Genomic DNA, 19,891 nt, shown 5'->3' with positions numbered 1-19,891 from the left:
AGTAAACACCCAGCAATAGCCTAAATAATGTCTCCATTTCAGATACTGCAGTTAGCTGCAATCTGTGCTAAAAATGCAAGAAAAGAAATAAGACATTATATTGTGATATTGTTTACTTTGATGAATGATTTAGATACATTTTCAGCTCTGATAAACTGTAGAGCCGTTGCTTAAAACATGTCTAGACTGGCTCTTCAGTTTGCCATTTTGACGATTAAAGATGACACAAAATAAATATAGTTATGACAGTGGTTTCCAACCTTTTTGGCTTTAAAGCACGTCTTGTAACTGAGTTTTTAGTAGTTCAGCCAAAAGTGCATTTCCTTCTCAGCATGCTTCATTTGAACTGTTTATTGAAGCTTGAAGAAGTACTGTTTGAACTTTTTTGCCTAAATCCCACTGCTGCACTGTCTGCTAAAGTCTCTAAATGTTCTTTAAATGAAGTCAGTTTAGGTCGAGCTGTCTCTGTGTCCGTTCAAGCTGCAAATGTGGTCCTTCCTACGGCGTGATTTGTGATCCCAACATGGTCTGTGTGAGGGTGTTGGATCTCTTCCCTTTTCTTATTTAGTAATGCGGGAGCCGCGAGGGGTCGTTGCGTAACAGTGTGTTTAATTATTTGGAAACATTTCACTTTCCTTTCAGCGCCTCCGTCTTGTAGTGATGAGGTTTAACGCACCGCTATCAGCACATCAGAGGAGCCCAGAGCATCTCCATCAGGCCAATTAACCATCTTTCTCTCTCTCTCTCTCTCTCTTTCTTTCTTTCTGGCTTCACTCACAACTATAGAAGAAAAGCACACTTCTACTGAGAGATTCTCTGTTTCTTATTATAGAATACAACCATTGTAGTAGAAACACACACTCTTACAACACGTATTCTCTTGGGGGAATATGAAAAGCCCGTTGTACTGTAACCTCGTGGATAGTGGAACATTTTAAACCCTGCGTATTTTACGGTCTTACGGTGTAAGAGCGCGTGAGGAGAGAGGAGGAGAGGTGGTGCTCGCGGGGACTCCAACAGTGGGACAACAAGATGGGGAGCGGCTTTCATTTAAGGCGGAACACATGCAAATCTCTGCCACGCAATATCCCACGTTTTAAATGAACCCAATTTATCATGGTAACTGAGTAGACTACATTTACTCAATTAGTACATGTTCTGAGGAACTTGTACTCACACTTCTCTATTTCATGTTGCTTATAACTCCACTTCACTACATTTCAGAAGGGAAGTCATTTTAGTCTGGAGTCCTGTAAAAATGTCTCTACTATGAAAGGTGAAAATAAAAGTCAGTACAGATGTACAGAAAGAAATATTCTTACTGCACTGCAAAATATTTTGTTAATACTCAACTATCGACAGAAATGTCTTAATAGGATAGGAGGTTTTTGCAGATTAAACAGCCTCATACTGTACAGAATATTTGAAATCAGCTCCACCTTGATCAACTGCAAGAAAAATACTGCATCTTTTAACACAATAGCAGGGCGATTCGGCATAGTGGGTATTGTTTTAACTGGCCTGTTTACTTTTATTTCAGTAAGATTTTGAATGCAGAACTTTAACTAGTAACTAGTATTTCCTGCATTTCTGTTGCACTTTTTATTAAGTAAATTGTCTGAGTACCTCTCCCATCACTGATAAAAAATCATATGGACAGACTCGCGATCAATTTCCACTTCCAATGTCGACTTAATCTAATATTAATAATCTAATATATTTTACTACTTAGACATAGTGTGCGCGCTCTCTGCTACAGAAGACGTTGCCTGTGTAGATGCTTGGCAAACAGTGAGGACGACCTTAAATAAGGGGCTGGACTCTGTAGGTAGAGCAGAACCCGCTGCCTCCCCTCTGTGATGCAGTGAATCTGCGCTGCGTTAAGTCCGCTATATAAACTGCACTCAGCATCCACAGCTCCCAGCTTCAGCGGACAGCTCCGTGGTGCTGAAATCTCAGAGACACCCCACACACTCTCTCTCTCTCTCACACACACACTCAAGCATGACTGGAACCATGGACGCATCCCCCTGGAAACTTTTTCTACTTTCTTGCCTGGTTGTTGTGGAGAGCTCCGCGCAAGACTTCGGACAAACGCAGTTTATTTGCACGTCGGTGCCCAAGGGAATGGACTTGTGCACGGCTACGATGCAGAACAGCGGGCCGGCGGAGGACCTGAAGACCACGGTCATGCAGCTGCGGGAGACCGTGCTGCAGCAAAAGGAGACCATTATGAACCAAAAGGAGACAATCAGGGAACTAACGTCCAAGTTGAGTCGCTGCGAGAGCCAGAGCTTCCCTGCGCCGGCGGGACCCGGCGGGAGGCGGCCGGGGTCGAAGAACACGATGGGAGATGTATCACGGGGCACCACGGACACTCTGGCCCAGCTGGGACAGACTTTACAGACCCTCAAACAGAGACTGGAGAACCTAGAGGTAGGCAAGCTGAGGAGTGCAGCGCTGACCGGGTCAAAAGTTAATTCAATGAGTTGCCCTGGTAGTTAATTAGAATGAGGATTAAGCCTTTATACGCTGCTGCAATATTTTCCTGGCACCACATGTGTTTTAGTACATCTTTTTTCCTGGCAGCAGGAGAGAACCATCATGTAAAGTAAACCAAGTGGGTTGCTACCTTTTGAATAATGTGTCGCAGAGTATAAACATAAACTAACAGTAAGGTTAAAGAGAGGCTTTAAGCTTTAAAGTGAGTATGAAGAGAACATGTTTTAGGGAGTTTGATGCAAAAGAAAGTCTTCTCTGTCCTCCTTTAACCCAGTATCTGTCTCCCTCTGTCCCTTGCAGCAATATAGCCGAGGGAATAACACCGTGCAAGCGAACAGCCTGAAAGATCTGCTGCAAAACAAGATAGATGATATGGAGAAACAGGTTCTGTCCCGGGTCAACACGTTAGAGGAAACCAAACCGGGCACCAGGAATGACACCGAGCAGCGGAACAGAGTGGAGTCCACGCTCACCTCTCTGCACCACCGCATCACAGACCTGGAGAAAGGTGCGTTTGGATTTTGAGGGCGCACAGGACTTAAAAGTGACCATCACAGTGTTGCTTTCACGGCATCAAATTTAGCTCCACAGGAGTTCTCAGCAAGATGAGGTGTAATTTAATTGTTTTAAGTTCCAGGGTGTCGCATCCTTTAGAAAAAAAACCCCAGTTATCTTCAGCTCGTGCTCATCAGCACTCATATGGAACCGTTCACGCTGCCGCAATCATCACGTTGCGCACAGATATTGTGAGGGAGGAGAGGAGAGCTGCATTACTTTGCATATCTCAAGACCTGTTAGCACTTTTGCTTCGCTGAGTTGATGTGTTTCACAGCCAAAAAACTGACTGTCTAACTTGCGAGCCTGATATGCAAAAAGAGATTTTTTTTTTGCAGAGGTCAGACGCAGAGAAACTTTGCAGGGTGCGCCTCTCTCTGGCGCGTTTTGGGGCATATATCAAGGCTCGTTCAGCCTTTCAACACGTGCGTAAGCGCGTGCACACAGTGAATGTGAGAGAGAAGGAGAGGGAGGAGACAGAGCCCTTCTACACACAGGCAACAGATAGAAAATGATTGTGGAAACAGTGTTTCATAATCTGATGGGATAGCGGTAATTTAAACAGTGGGAAATATCATTATGAAAACATAGAACAGATTACATTTTCTTACAAGCTTTCTTCCCATAAAAGAGACTCTCCTCATATAAATTCCATAATCTTTACCATGTGTTCGTGTATGTTAAAATGGATGTGGGTTTATAAAGGTTTACCCTCCACTTAATCCCTAAATACATTAAAAAAATGCATGAAAATACTCACTGTGAATTTTACAGATGAAACAGTGGAACTGACATTAATCTCATCTACAGGCAAAGACAACAGGCCAACAGATAAGTTCCAGCTGACCTTCCCCCTGAGAACCAACTATATGTATGCCAAAGCCAAGAGGAGCCTTCCTGAGATGTACTCCTTCAGCGTGTGTCTGTGGATCAAGTCCAACGCCTCACCCGGGGTGGGGACACCCTTCTCCTATGCTGTCCCGGGTCAGGCCAATGAGCTGGTGCTGATCGAGTGGGGGAACAACCCTATGGAGATTCTCATCAATGACAAGGTAAAGGCAACATATTATCAGAAATAAAGACTAATTTTCTTACTTTTGCAGTGCATTGGTGCCTTTTAAATTTACATGTTGTTAAGACTAGACTTACAGTTAGTGTAACAGTAGGAAAAAGTTAAAATACTTGTGCTTGGATGAGTCAGGGAAATCTGACAACTTCTCCATGCCAAAACTGGAAATGGGATAAAAATAGGTGCTAAGGTGAGCAACAGAAAGATATGTGATAGGGGAGGTGATTCTGCAGGAAGAGGAGAAAGTGTGGAAGAGACGGGTTTTCAGGCTGCAAATGAAGACGGGGAGTGACTCTGCTACTAAAGTGTGAGGATTAACTCAGAACAGAGGAGCACAGAGTGAAAAGTGAAAACGTCTCTGCTGCAGGTTGCAAAGCTGCCGTTCCTCATCAATGATGGAAAATGGCATCACCTCTGCATCACATGGACCACCCGTGACGGGATGTGGGAGGCCTTCCAGGATGGAGTGATGCGGGGCAGTGGTGAAAATCTGGCGCCGTATCACCCCATCAAACCAGAGGGAGTGCTGGTCCTGGGACAAGAGCAGGTGATTATACATTTTCACATCACTGAGTACAAATATAATCACTTTAAGCCCCACATACTTGGAAATCAACATCAGCCAATTATGAAATTAGTTTTGGAGAAAGATTAAAGGTGGGAATATTTATGAAATGAAATTGTGGAGACCATGACGAGGTGGCCAAATAAGGCTTTCCAAACTAATTAGTGTATAATTTTTCATCCCATCATAGTAAAACATCCAATCATCATAAAACATAACATTGCACATCATCAAGTTGGCCTGAATTTATACAGAAAAACATAATTTGACACCTGTTTCATAGAGAAAATCACTCTCATTCTCACTCACACAAGCATTACACTGTCAAATAAAACATGCCAGAGAGTAAATGGTTTCCAGACTGGAGTTCAATGAAATAAAGGTAACCTATTGCTCCTAAGTCACATTTCTGTGTCTTTAACTGAAGAGTGCTAACTTGGTGCAGGGTTCAATCATATCTAAAAACAAAAGTCCTCTCTGATAATCTCATGTTCAACCAAATCTGCAGTCTTGTGCTCAAATACCCACCATCTGCCTGTGAACACTGCAAAGAGGAATAGATATTAATGTGCACTTACAGCACTGATGTTCTACATTTGTCTGTCTCATTCCACAGGACACGTTGGGAGGAGGCTTTGATGCAACACAAGCCTTCGTTGGCGAGTTAGCAAACTTAAATATCTGGAATAGGAAACTTTCTATTGCCGAGATCTACAACTTGGCAACCTGCAACAGTAAAGCATCAGCCGGCAACGTCTTCTCCTGGACGGAGAGCAACATCGAAATATTTGGCGGAGCGACCAAATGGACCTTCGAGCCTTGCCGTTCGCTCAATTGAACTGCGTTTCACCGTTCAAGAAAGGCCTCTCTGTATTTCTGAGCTTTTGTCGTTTTCGTCTTCATTTGACGTTTGTTAGAGACTATTTGATCTTGAGTTAGTGGTAAGCTTAAATCTGGGATTTCTATCATTCTTAGGTATTTATGTGCAAAACAACACTTTTCATCTTGAGGAAAAAAAAAATCGTCTTGGGAAACCTCAGTGAGAAAGTATTGGTATCTGTTTCTCCTTTTTTCTCTCGGACGTTTGGTTGAAAGCACACCTAAGCTTTTCGTTTTGCTTATTTTGTCTTGGACTGGCAGCTGGCAATCTGCGCCTTATGTTTGGACAATTCACAATCCAAGTGAGGAATTACATAACCACTCCCACCCCTTTCCCTTTGGAGAGTGGGAGATTACGCTGTCCGTCCAATTCTTGTCAGTGTTTGGCGCTGTGAAGTGATGTCTGACTCGGTACAGCTCCCTGCAACCCCCCTCCTCCCCCCCTACCCCCAATCCCCCCCACCTCCCACCCCCATCCTCCTTCACTCTGCCCCGCCCCTCCGGAACTTGCACTGTGACTGACGAAGAGAACGCCAGGAGAGGAGGGTATGCTGAAGGACACTGCAAAGTCAGACTGTGGTACAAGTCAATTTGTAATCGTTGTTCGCTTCCAGTGTTTCTGTAAGAATGTCGTTAACTTGCCAACATTGCTACAAAGCCTGGGTGCCTTGGGCTGGTACAAATATTCAGCACATTCAGAATGTTTTAAGTTGCAAATTAAATGTTAATTGGTTTCTGTTTTTTTTATTTCTCTTCTTTTTTTTGAGCTAGGTTGAGTTTCTTGTTCCTCTGGTAAATGTAATTTAATTACAGTTTGTTATCTGACATAATGTGTTTTGGCAGGTGTTTGTACTACTCTGTATTAGGAATGTTACAGTATCTGTATAGTAACAGCATGAATGACAGAGTGCTGTGAAAGCATTGTTGAAATCTGCTTTACTATCTTCTCTGGGTCTGGGTTTTTTACTGTATTGTTATATGCTCCAAGCATGGCAAAACTGAGAGATGAAGAATTTAATTTTTGTAATAAAATTGTGATACTTAATGTCACAGTGCATTCGTTGCGTTTGGTTATGTGCATCAAAAGGTGTGATCATAACAGGGGGGAAGAGGGACGGGAAGCCAACCCAGAGTGAGAGGGCGCAGGAGAGAGAATCGCTGATCAAACGTAACATTTTTAGGGTGTCAAATGGTAAAGAGGGGGAGGTAATTTCCACATAAGCGAAATGTCCAAGTCAGTGAAGGTCAGAATGGGCACCTCAGAAAAGAAATCAAACCGTGTGGGTGCCTGCGTGTGTGCAGTCACTCCTTTGTAGCTGACTGCAGAAGATAACCCACTCGATGCTTTGTTGTTGCTGCTGTGAGATGCAGTGCTTGCACTAAAGACAGCAAGGCTGTCGGAGGATAAAAGTGCCTAGTCATATCAGCCTTTGAGTAGCCCAGTTCAAGTGAATGCAGCTTAAATTAAAACTACAGCACTTTAAGGTTGACTGTCACTATCAGATCACCTGTTGCTGGCGCACCGAAAATTCACATTGACAAGATGCTGCTGTTTATTGAATTCAAATTAGTCACTTAATCTGTTTCTTGTGCATCAAGTGGTGAAAGCAATGTCATGATTATGTTTTCCTGTTTTCAAACCAATTGAGATATTTTATTATGAAACATTTCAGAGTGGGCAGCTGTAATCTTATCTGACAACAGGGTTTCCCTTTATTTAAAAAAGTAAAGCTCCATTGAGCCTTGCCTGAAATATATTAGGGAAAGACAAAGTTTTAGTATACTTGCATGGTCTCTGTCACACAAATTTCTCGTCTTAAGCTTGACCTTGAAGCGGATTTTATTTAGCTGTGAGAGGATCTGCATCACCTCAAAGTAATCTCCCATCATGCACAGCAGACAGTGGCCAGGGTCAAGAGCCTGTTAAAAGAATGGCAAGGCATTAATACAAAGAGCCAATCTTTGCTCCTGAGTCACTCTCCCCCAATAGTTTTATCCTGGGAAGCAGCATTAAACACACACAGGGACAGAAAACGATTTATTCTGGTCTCTAAGCCATGTTGGCAGATGTATCACGAAACACATATCAGCCAATTACATTTATAGAAAATACCAGGACAGCTGAAAGATGGCTGCATAATGCTTTCCAACCAAATTCAGGATTTGGCAGGAAGTCTTTCCCATCCTCAGAGTGGACAGGCATGGTGTTGGAAACAAAAGTCATCATAATGAGAGAGCACACCCCTTCTTGAGCACCCTGTCATTACGTTGAAGTTTCAATGAACATTGATTTGTGTTAAACAAATAAATGAACCCCCATATTATAATCTAATATTTTGAGACCAGCGGGTGGTTCTGTGACTGCTGAGTGAATACCAGCTCAGACTTCAGCATGGTGGTGGATGAACCGTATCCAGATAAGACTGACTTTCATTTTGATGCCACCACACACAACACCATCACTGGGCACGCTGTCATAATCACTAGGTCTACTACACTCAGCTAATACCCTGCCAGCGTAATGCTGCTAAGCCCTGACTGAGTATATTGCTGTGGTGCAATTGCATTTGTGCTTCAGACACCACGATGTGCAGAATTTAAAGCCGACAGACTAAAATAGATCCAGACGGCCTAAAGGAGGATCTTACACCTTGTATTTATGTGTAAGACACAAAGATCAAGCCACCTCTTACATGAGCACAATCTCCACTGACAACGTTACACAATGAAATATTTGGGGTTACGCCTTCCAGTCGAGCACAATGTGATTGCGCCATAAAGCTTTGACACAAGCACAAAGTACAGAGGCCACGACTGAGGGGAAATGAGTAAAGAGCAAATTTTTAAAGGTTGTTAGTAATTTTCATCCTCTATATGCTAAGGTGCAGTACATCACACAATGTTTTGCTGGCAAAGCACATATTCCAGGACACATCCTCACTTGGCAATGTAAACAGATGCTGCTGTTCATACTGACATTTAGGAGAAAGTGTCCTACTTAACTTTTTAGTACTTCACCTTATTTATTTAGGTAAGGTGCTTTTCCCAAACCTCATATTCAGGGACAATATGTTGTTGTCAGACCGATGCCGTTTCACATGCTAACCTTGGGGTCAACAGAACATACACACACAAAAAGCATCAACAGCAATTATGGACTCATGAACATGGAACACTTACACAACGACCAAGATACCAAACATATATACAGTAAAAAAATAGAAAAATAAACTAGAAAACTCCTAAACAACTAAACAAAGAGCTGTTACATGTACACATAATTAATTATATTTTGATACAAGAATGAGAGGGTTCCTCTTATTTTTATTTTTTACATTTTTTACCCAGATGTATAACTGTCATAACAAAACAGAAGGAGACAGCATTTCTAAAGATGGGGCCCCCTGAGCCAAGCCGCTCGAGACAAACAAGATTCATGGTGCTACGTTATATCAATTCCTCCGTGGAGGTTGTTTTTTCTCTTGGAGAGATTGAGTGGATAAAGACGTGACATCTCTGCTGACATCTCATTAATTCATAAGCTGTCCCCTGTGGCAGAGGCAAGGAATAATGGAACAGGAATAATGTTTCAGGTCAGAACGGCAGCAATTTCTCTTATTAACATTGGGGTGACAAAGCAGCACCATGTAATGAGAGTTTGGGGGTTGCCATGCTCTACAAATAAAACTAAGAGGACTGTCTGCTAAAAGAGTGTGTGTTCCCTCAAATATTAGCACATGGTGAGGCCTTTCGACTACCGACAGCCTGCTTATTTTTGCTGCTGGAGTTCTTTCATGTTGAGCATCAAGACATGACGTGGTCAAAGGGATTTGATTCACAGCAACTGCCTGAAAGAAGAGAGCCAGCATCTAACTGGAGAGAGAAAGACAGGGAGCCTTGTCTTGTTCCTCAGCTCTCCTCCTCTTCATTTTCCTCCTATGGTGAGAGCTCCCAGAGACAGCAGGGAGTGGAACTTGTGGCATTTACTGATCAGCAGAAGCTTCCAAGAAGGACGCAGGGAGGATAATGAGGCTTCCTGGGCAAGCTGGGATCAAGGTGGATGTAGGCCACGACAGGAGGCTGCTGTGCTGGTCAGGAATCACTGTGGGACAAAAACTTCTACTAAATGAAGACCTGTCTCAGTCAGTACAGAGAGAACACATTCCTTTTTACCCCTCTCTCTTTATAGCCCGAATATCACATAAGTCCCAGTCGGCTTCACAGGCTGACAACAGCAGCAGTTCAGCAGCCCAAGAAGACAAATTTCCCTTTTAAAATAACCTCAGCGTGTGGGACAAGAGAGAGCCCTCCACCACAATACAGGAGGAGCTGAAGGAGAGAAATAAACTTGTAACAATGAATAGATAAATAAAGTACAACAGTAGGATTATACACTGTACACAAAACTACCCAACAAAGCTAAATAAAATGATATATTTTGAGTTTAATCATAAACTGTATATAAATATGTACGTAGCAAGGTGTGATGTCACCTGTTGGTTTCCATTCAAACCATTTGAAGCCCAGAGTTGCAGCTCATGGTCGGTGCCATCTTTTCCGTTGGAGCCAGGACCTTCTGAATAAAGAGTGAAGGGTGTTTCCTTTCATGGCCTGTAAACTACCTACCTACCACTACCTCGGGCTAACGGGAGCTACTTTAGCTAGATTGTGCTAACAGGAGAGGTATCTTAATCAAGTAACGTTAAACTTGCTTTTATTATTTACTATTACGACAATAGTCAGACTCTGTGCAACTCTTGGAGTCAGGAAGAGCAGCAGGTTAGCCAACTGTAATTCTCAGCTGTCAATCAACACCCACATGGCAGACATCAAAACTAGCTTACTATAAGTCTTCAAATCTTATTAACGGAGCAATCATTTCCAAAGTGACCACCAGCACACTCATTAGAGGGCTCAACTGTAGTGACTGAGACCATTAGGACTCATTGCAAAAAATAATTGACTTTGTATTTCTACAGGAAAGTTGAGGTTTTTTGAACGGGAGTCAGTTGGAGCCAGGGATTCTTTGGCGCAACTCCAATATTCATTCTCCTTTTATCTCTGCTTTTGGTCTCCAAATCCTGAGGGAAATATCTGGCTCTTTAGCTGCTAAATGCTCCACTATTTTCTCCAGCTAGATGCTAACTTTGTCTGCCATTTGGTGCTGGGCAGATAATGCATAGTGAAATCTTAGAGCTTTTTTGGCTGGAAACAGCCTGCTGCTGTTTTCTGTAAAAAATGCTAATGGGAGTGATGAGCTTGAATAGTAAAGTTGCAGGCCAGAAAACCAAAACAATGAGCTAAAAAATGCTGAAACTTCATAGAGCTGAGGGGAAACTGTGTCTTTGTTACTACGACTGACATAATCCATTGTTAATATAAAAATATTGATCATATCCAGTTTAGGAACAGCTTCAGTTACCAGCACCACAGTGTTTCCTGATTTAAATTTTGAACAAGTGGAGAGGTGTTGAGAATTGCTGCAGGTTCTTTTTTGAGGAAGACATACCTGCTAGCTAATAACATTAGCACTAAATAGGTAATTAGTCTTGCACTTAAACAGTTAGAGTAGCTACAACTAGTAGCCTACAACTCTCTAATAATTCACCTGCGAGTAAGAGAAAACCTAACTGTTAGTAGTCTAGCCACTAGTCAGTTGTACTGCTCATTGGTATCAAATGCACCTGCACATTATATTCTGCTCAGGAGCATTTCAGCTGCATTTGATTTTAATACTGCATATGCTGCCAGATAATTAGTCTCAATTGTCCCATTAGACTTCATTAATGCAGTCTCATGTGCTGTTGCTGCAGAAGAGACAGTGAGAACAAGGTGTCAGCAAACACTTTAGGTAACAGACCGCATGACTGTGTCAGTCCTTCTGCAGTAGCGTATTGATTGTGGCCTTATAATACACCTACATTTCAGATCGTGAAGCTCTGCTCTCATCCTTATATTTTCATCTCTGTTGATCACGTTTGAATGACTAAGTTAACCTTTTCAATCTTTTCTTAAAAAAAAAACAAAAACTTTTGTAAATGCTCCTCCACAAAGATGGATTATCAACCAGGAAAAATGTGCTACTAGGGCCCCAGACCTTGTTTCAATACTTGTCAGTTAGTTTTTGGTAATTTGATTAATTGCAAATGTATTAGGGAATTTATACATCTAAAGTGCACCATCAACTAAGGTGGGACACATTTCTATATTGTTGTCCATTTTTATAGAAGGCCCTGTGTCTAAATCTAGTTTCAACTTCTTTATTATTTTCGCTTATATTGCCCTCATATGGTGTATATTCCTAAATAAAGTTGTGTTAAGCTAAATCATCTGTACATAACCAATGCAGAGAGAAGGTCAGGGGGGACAACAGTGCAAATCTTTGCCTCAGGGCCCCCGCAATAAAAGTGCAATAATAAATAACCCATATTTATAAATGTAATGAAAATGCATTACAGAAAATTAATTAATCATAAGTAAACAAGAGAGTATTTAATTTAGATTTGGAGCACAAATAAAGTACCACCTACAGGCCCTCTCTAGAGCCAGTGCTTGGTTTGTCCATTCTGGGCTACTGTAGAAACATGGCAGTACAACATGGTGGGCTCTGGTGAAGAGGACCCGCTCCCTTTGTAGATATGAAGAACTCATTCTAAGGTATCAAAAACACATTTTCACACTTATTTTCAGGTGATTATAAACTAATGAAAACATACTTGAATGTTAACACACACACACAAAACACACATGAATATTATATTCAATTTCTGCCAAGTCTGTTCCACTAGATGCCACTAAATTCTATGCACTTCACCTTTATGCAGCTTCATTGTGGTTGTTGTACATCCATAACTACTTCATGCTTGTCTGAACTAAGGGCATTTATTGATACTTTTGATTCAGCTTTCGCTTCATCTCATTTCATCGAGCCAACTGCTTGTTTGTTTTTTTGAACAAACAATTTTTTTTCTTTTTTTTACTCATTAACTCTTCATACTGCATGTCTATATCCCAAACAAGTCTGACAATCCTGACTATTCAGGCCCTTCTTTGAGATGTGGAAGTCTTTTGAAGTGTGCGTTTGATCTGAAAGCCTGCTGAGTTATAACCCAACTCTCCACAGATGGATGCTCTGGCCTGTGGTTCTGGCGGCTCTCGGGTGTTTCCTCCCTCTGTTTGTGATGAGTTTCTCCCAGGTGAGCACAGGTTTCCTTCCACTCACTGGACCTCTCTGTAGTAAGCATGTTTTTTCATGAGTGAATGCTTGAATTTTCTTTCTGATTCATTAATTTTGAGCAAGCTTTAAGTTTCCTGGGGTCCTGAAACAAACAAACATATGAAGTTTCAGTTCAATTGAAAAGAAAAGGAAAACAACCATGACTGCAGCCCACATGCCTGCTGCCATAACAGCACCAACTCTGTATGAAATTCCCCCACACCAGTTCCGATCTGCTTTGATTTATTTATGTGCCTAGCCCTAACCTACTGCCACTTACCCCTCGCTGAATCCTCAATAAAATATGTATGGCTGACGCACGACGACAGGATGTCAAAGAGGAAGCTGGTGGAACACTGGGGAAGGTGATGGGGAGGAGTCATCATCGCCAGGAGTCTTGATCTCATTTAAAAGGTTGTCTCAGGTGAACTCCCCTGTGGAAATCAGAATCTGTGAGGCGGATAAATGTGACGGAGCTGGTGTTCAGTAGAGGAAGACACAGACTCAGGAGTGGTTAAAACCAAGCCATGCAACATATCAACTATTCTCAGTCATACAGGTCTTGGTGTATCCAGAGGGGGTAAGTCAGGAGCAGCTAGACAATCAAGTTACAGGGAGGTGTGTTAAGGCTGTGGTTAAGGTCTGCTGTTAGGGTCAGGGAAAAATCATGGTTTGGGTTAAAATGATCACTTGAGACGTGGTATGGGTTAAAGTTACTAATTCTTTAAAGTTAGGGAGACTTTGTCATCATGGCAACAATAAATTATATTATAATTATAATTACAGTCTTTTGGAAATGTGACATTTGCATTTGGAAGAGGGAAATGTGAAACATGGACTTGCAGCCAAGTCCATGTTTTGCCATCCATCTATCTATCTACCACTCCCCAAACCCACCTCCTCTGGTTACGGAAATTTGTCATCTTATATTGACATCATCTCAACTGCGTCACTTCTCCGGATCATAATTACTACAGCCGCTAGATGGTGACGTCTGTCACTCAAACGTAACTATAGGTCGTTTTTGCTGACTGAATTTTTGACCTTTTCTACCTTTTCTTTTGAGAATGGACTGTAATTAGAGGGTATACAGAGACAATGTTCAATTAGTACACCGCCAATTAATAGTAGTCTAGTGTAACATACAGTAGAGTCTTTTAGTCAGTCCACAGCAGGTCAGTCAAACATGCAGAAATGTGAAATTTGTCTACAGGGAAGCATACATTTGATCATAGGAACAATTAAGTTCAAATAATGAATTAATAGTAAATGAGTATTTACTTGGGTTTAAACAGGGTTTCTGTTTCCCTACCAAGTTACACATTTCTTTCCATGAAACCATGACGGAAATCACAGAACTTTAAATTACTGTAAAGCATTTCCAGAAGTCTTTACCATTTTCTTGTATGTCTTGGTTTATAAGTTGTAACTAATGTTTTTTTTTTAAAAAAAACAAAAAACAAAACTGTGAGTAAATCATTTACTAATGATTTACATTGATTTATTTTATGAATACTTTTTGGTTACCAAGTTCTGAAAAAACACTCAAAAAGACTTCAAGTATGCAGCTACAAATGTTAGTAAGCCATTAATAAAGAGTCTTATTTGCTAATAAGCCTTCGAGTCATTAATAAAGGTTTTTTTCCAACAATCCATCAAGTTTACACGTAATAAAGGTGATATTGATAACTTTTTGAGAAGGTCAGAGGTCGGTGTGTTGGTGAGTCTGCCTGATGAGCTGAAAAGACAAATTAAGTTTGATGCTGGAAGAGAATAAACCAGGAATGTTTTACTACCTGGAAGCCCCAAAATTGTTCTTATTAATGGTTTATATAAAGCATTAGCAAATTATTCATGTTTATTATATTATATATTAATATAAAGCAATTAGTTACAATTTATAAACCCTTTATAGAATTTGTTAAATTTCTAATGAAATTTACATTGAAATACAGTCCAATGAGTTTAATGACAGACATGTTCCTCTGCACTCTGTTCTGTATTTTCAGACTTCAAGCCTCTCTCTCGTTTTTTCTCCCTCCAGCCTTCCCTTCCTTTGCCCCTCATATTCTCTTTTACTCCCTCATCATCTTTATTTCTCTCACTGTGAACCCAGGCAAGCAGGCATATGTTCTTTCTTTATTTTCCCCTCCTGCATGTTCTCTCTCCCAGATTCCCCACAAATTCTTATACATTTTGCTCTTTTTCTCATGTTCCCCCCTCCTTGCCTACATCTCTCTCTCTCTCTCTCTCTCTCTCTCTATCTCTCGCTCTCTAGGGAAGCAGTTACAGCCCATATCTCACAGAAACGGGCCATCCACCAGAGGAGGCCAGTGATTTCCATAACAGGGAGGTGGTGGTGGTGGTGGTGGTGGGGGTGGGGAGCATCACAGTGGTCTACTGCATTGAGAAGAAAACCTAAAAAAAAAAAAAAAGGGTGTGGACGGCAAAATCAGATCAAGGAGGGGAAGAAAAAAAAGTAAAAAGCATAGAAGACAAGAGAAAGAAAAAGGTATCTGAAGATGAGGAGGTCAAGAGGGTAGAGAAGACCATGTGGGCCAAATACAGGTCCTGGACATGTCTTTTACATAGATCCCTGCAGGGGCTGGAGGAGTGTAGGGTGAGCTAGAAGTGGGATGATGTAACCTCCCAAGGGGGGTTAAGTATAGGCAGTGATCACATATTCAAGGTCAGCAGTATAAATCCTTGGATGCAGTTTGCAGCCTGGTCAAGACTAACACCCCTTCTCTCTCCCTTGAGCTTTGAGGGCTCTAATGGTAGGGCTCATCCTGTGATCAAGGCCCTAAGGAGGGATGGTGACACAATGTCAAACAGTAAGAGAGAGAGAAAGAGAGAGAGAGTGAAGAGGGGAAAAGAGAGACCTGTAAATTAATCAGATGGAGAGCGACAGATGAGGGAAACAGGAAAGAGACTGGGAGAGGAGAAGGGGGGAAAAAGGAGGAAAGAAAATGAGAGACAGGGCAGATCAAATGGAGCAAAAGAGGCAGACAAAAGACAGAGAGAGAGAGAGAGAGAGAGAGAAAGTCAGAAGGAGAAACAAAGATGAGAGAGGTTATGAGAGGCAGGCGCAGCAGGGCGGGCTGACGACAGTGAAACAGAGTAGATGCACATACATATTGTATTCCATCTCTGAAGCTGCCTTTCTTAGGAAACACCTCCCCTCCCTTCCTTCATCGCCTCTCTCCTCCTCCATCCCTCTCTCACTCTCTGTGCCAGAGCACCGCAATAGCAGTATGAATAATTGAACAAGCCTGAATCAGGATTGAGAATTTCTGTTGCGGTTGTGTCTGCTGGTGTGGCAGGCAGGCAGGCAGGCAGGCAGGAAGGCAGGAAGGCAGGAAGGCATTCATGACAAAAACAAAATAAAAAAACATAAACAAATCAAAGACACACAAACAAACAAAATGCCTGAATGACCTGTCTGCTTCAGTATAAATGTGAGAATACGATTGAAGACATAAACATAAACACACGCATGCCCTCGTCCTATCCCATGCAGAGTAACAGGCCTGCCGTCTCACTGTGGGGATTTGCGTCAAGTAGAATATTCAGCTACAGATGTACTGGAGCCTTTCGCAGCCTTGTATGACATTGAGTCGATGTTCAGACTTTGTGCACTTTGTAATACGGCCGAGATGGAAAGAGAACAGGCGATGTTTCATATGAATATTCCTAAGCAGATTTCCACTGGAGGGGGATCTGTGTAGGATTGGATCAATCAGTTTTCCCAGTGGAGATAAAAAAAATTTAAAAAAAAGCACATGTAGAGGACATAAGTTAGAAATATACTGCGGTAGATATGTATGAATGTGTTGTATGTATGTGAGAAGAGGACAGAGATATGAGAGTGCTGCAGTGGATGTGTATGTGTTTGAGAGAGAGAGGGAGGGACAGAGAGACGCTGCAGTAGATGTGTGTGCATACAGTCTGTGTGTGTTTGTGTGGACAGAAAACAGGCTGAGTACCTGCTTAAGTGTCTGTGAGATGTGGAACAGAAGGGAAACGTGTCCGTGTGTGTGTGTCTGTATGAAAGAACAGGAGGATGTATCCACAGCGTGTTGTCAGGTCGGGCCACAGCTACAGCGACAGTGTGTGTTTCTCTCTGTGTGTGAATTTGTGTATATTCTCTAGTTCCAGTTTAATTAACCCAAATCTGCCACTCAGTGAGGCCAGTTCCTCCATGTGGCCTCCTGGGAGAGAAGGAACATAAGTGACATTAAACTAGCTCTCTCTCTCACACACACACGCACGCACACCTGCCCACCTGCCTTGCATCCATCTGGGAACAACGCCAACGGATGTGCAATGTAATTAGGTCAATTGTGAATAGCTGAATGCATATTCACAGGTATACAGCACACACACACACTCCTTCATGACATAATATTCTAGCCGCATACATTTGAAACCTGTTGTTTGACTGCAAATGTTTACATGAGGAAGATCTGAGGACCAAAACGCTGTTAATAAAGTTTGCATGCAGCCACACCTGCACATTATAACACACACAGTGCAAAGAAGAAAAAGTATGAGACACTATAAGATGGGTCAAATTAAATCTTGGTCCAAATCTGTGTCAGACTTTGCAATATAAGTGTTGAGGCATGTCAGATTGTACAATGACTGCCTGGTGAATAATAGTGTAACACGATGAAAATAGAAACATTTTGAAAATGCAGAAAAATAAAAAACAAGCTTTGGCTAAAATGCTGATTTTAAAAAAAAGTGCTTATAATGTCAGCATCAACCAATGTATTCTGTAACATTTCATGCCATATTGCCATTGGCTGATTTATAAACACAGGTTTTTGTAGAAGTTAGTCCTAAATTTCTCACACTGTCTGAATGTTGCTGTTATTGATATAACAAAATTTACACATAGCTCAAGCAAGTGTCATTTTTTTCTTTATTAATACCAGAACACATTTCCTGGGACAGACTGCATCCATTTACATTTCTATGACAGATATGCACTCTCTGCATTGTCATCTAGAGTTACATTTAGACGAGACTACGAGTGTGATTTTATGTTGCATTAAATGAGACGGACATCACTTGGTTGCATGAAACAGAAACTTCGGCTGTTTAGGAGTTGACTTCTCTCCCATTTTATACACATGATGCACTAAATGAAACATCATTTGCGCTAATGGTTTGATTACAGTTGACTTAATTCAGTTAGAGTGTAAGTAGAGATGGTGGAACTGAACAAAACTGATTACAGCAGAGCAGCAAGTGTTGAACTTACCATCAAACTAACATACAGCTGGTGCAGTAGGCTGCAAAGCTTAAATCAGCCATTGTTAGACGTGTCTCACAGTGTGATCCAGGACCATTGTTTGGGATTGACGATCGAAGATTTCACTGCGTTTTTTTCCCACATTTCTCAATTTCCATCTAAGACAGCCCAAAATAGAACATTGCTTTGAGACCTTAGACACAGAATGGTCAAAGTTAATGCAGCAGAGGTTGAGATATCCTGACTTTTAGTCTCTAGTATTGGTCTAGCTCCAAAAAACCTGGATGCACTTCTTAGTTACACTCTGCCTGTCTGGAAAATGGCCAGATCTTTAAAACTCAGTGTCCCCTGTCCCGGCCTTCTGTTATAAATTTGTATTCTCCAAGTCCAAAACAAGGTTATTTTCTCAGACTTAACAAAGATCCTTAAGAGCCACAGTAGACATTACACAACAGTTTTCACAGGCTGAGTAGTACTTCTTATGACTAGTTAATTGAACTTCATGTGTCAAATCGGTAGAGTGCCCCTTTACTTCTTTTGTCTGTGTGTTTCTATGCATCCATCAGGCTTGGTAAACCTTATGTAAATTCCAGTTTAGGCATCTGAACTGAACAGCAGGTGCTGCATTAAACTGTACAGCAGCATCGCAGCTGCAGATGTAACTGTAAATCACACATCTGTTGTATTTAAATGTTAATGCACAACTAACAATTAGGGAAATGAAAGCAAAATCTCTGACGCTAAATGAGCTTTGCTAAAATCAAACCGGCTGCATACTAGCAAGCTAAATCAAGATAGCGAGGGCTGTGAGAGCTAGCTAGGCCACAAGTGCAGCTATAATGCTTAACGAATGTCCTCATGGTAATTACAAACACATTGCCGCTCATTAGTCGTGACTGTTCAGTTCAACATGATTCATCTCTGCATAAAGCCGTACTGGCAGGGGTATTGTTTGGAGTGTTGATACTGCAGCAAAATACATTACATAATATAACATATAAATAAGTTGGAATTACATAAGCAAGCATAGAGAAGCAGCAACTTTTTCTTGGATCAGTGGCTGGGGACCGAGAGCTGGCGGATGATGGAGGAAAAAAGACAGAAAGAACAGAATCAAAGCGATGATTCAGCAACTGAGTGAAAGCCAAGCAGAAGCCATGTGGCTGCAAAGCTCACGATGACAAGGCAGAGAAAGAAGACACTTCAAATGCAACCAGGAGGAAAGGACCAGGGTTCTCCTCAAATAGATGGGCTTTATGCTGAACATAAAAACATGAGAGAAAGTGAATAGAAACACAAGGATAAGGAAGAGGGAGAAAAGAGATAAAGAAGAAGAAAGGACAAGAGAGTCCATGCTGATGTGCTTCTTATATCTTGTGTTCACCTCCGCATGCTATTCTGTAAACAACATTATTGCTGCTGTCACATGCATGACAAGTTGATCTAGGCAGAGAGAGGTGCCATGAGACAACCAATCAGTCTTGTGATGGAGAGGGAAGTAGTTACAGGATTTTTACACTGAGGTTTCCTGCGTTCCCTCAGTGCTTCACTGTAGCTACAATATGTTGTTTCCAAGACGCTTGTGTCACTCGATGCGTCTTGGTTTTTCCAGAGCATTTCAAAGCAAAAACTATGTTTTCCTGTCCTGACAGTAAAAAAAACATAGGCAGTTTGAAGCTGAATGTGTATATGATGCTAGATTTTCTTCTTATTGCCAACAAATGATCTTATTAGTAAGTTATGTCTGTGTAGCCAAAGCCTCATATAGCTTAATCCATTGTGCCACTGAACTCTATTGTTGTCCAAAATCCATTAAAAACACATCAATGAGCCACACTGTTGCCC

The 19,891-nt window shown here is 41.5% G+C and overlaps 2 protein-coding genes across 2 annotated transcripts in view; one reads left to right on the top strand and one right to left on the bottom strand.

Moving 5' to 3' along the window:
- Window positions 1-1,864: 1,864 nt before the first annotated feature.
- On the top strand, window positions 1,865-6,036 carry LOC137179533 (neuronal pentraxin-1-like). Its single transcript, XM_067584278.1, has 5 exons — window positions 1,865-2,436; window positions 2,803-3,010; window positions 3,868-4,109; window positions 4,494-4,673; window positions 5,308-6,036. Exons 1-5 carry the CDS (start codon window positions 2,005-2,007, stop codon window positions 5,527-5,529), a joined length of 1,284 nt encoding a protein of 427 aa, XP_067440379.1. The 5' UTR covers window positions 1,865-2,004; the 3' UTR covers window positions 5,530-6,036.
- Window positions 6,037-12,032: 5,996 nt separating this feature from the next.
- Window positions 12,033-19,891, bottom strand: part of LOC137179531 (endonuclease V-like) — an 81,693-nt gene continuing 73,834 nt past the window's right edge. The window contains exons 9-10 of the transcript XR_010927830.1: window positions 13,067-13,220; window positions 12,033-12,889 (exon numbers count right to left, since the gene is read on the bottom strand). The gene's annotated coding sequence lies outside the window, so the exon portion shown is untranslated. The remainder of the gene's footprint in view (window positions 12,890-13,066; window positions 13,221-19,891) is intronic.

The sequence above is a fragment of the Thunnus thynnus genome, chromosome 3, assembly GCF_963924715.1.
Source record: "Thunnus thynnus chromosome 3, fThuThy2.1, whole genome shotgun sequence".
Taxonomy (NCBI): Eukaryota; Metazoa; Chordata; class Actinopteri; order Scombriformes; family Scombridae; genus Thunnus; species Thunnus thynnus.
The sequence above is the reverse complement of the archived record's forward strand: the minus strand, read 5'-3'. Positions and strand labels throughout refer to the sequence as shown.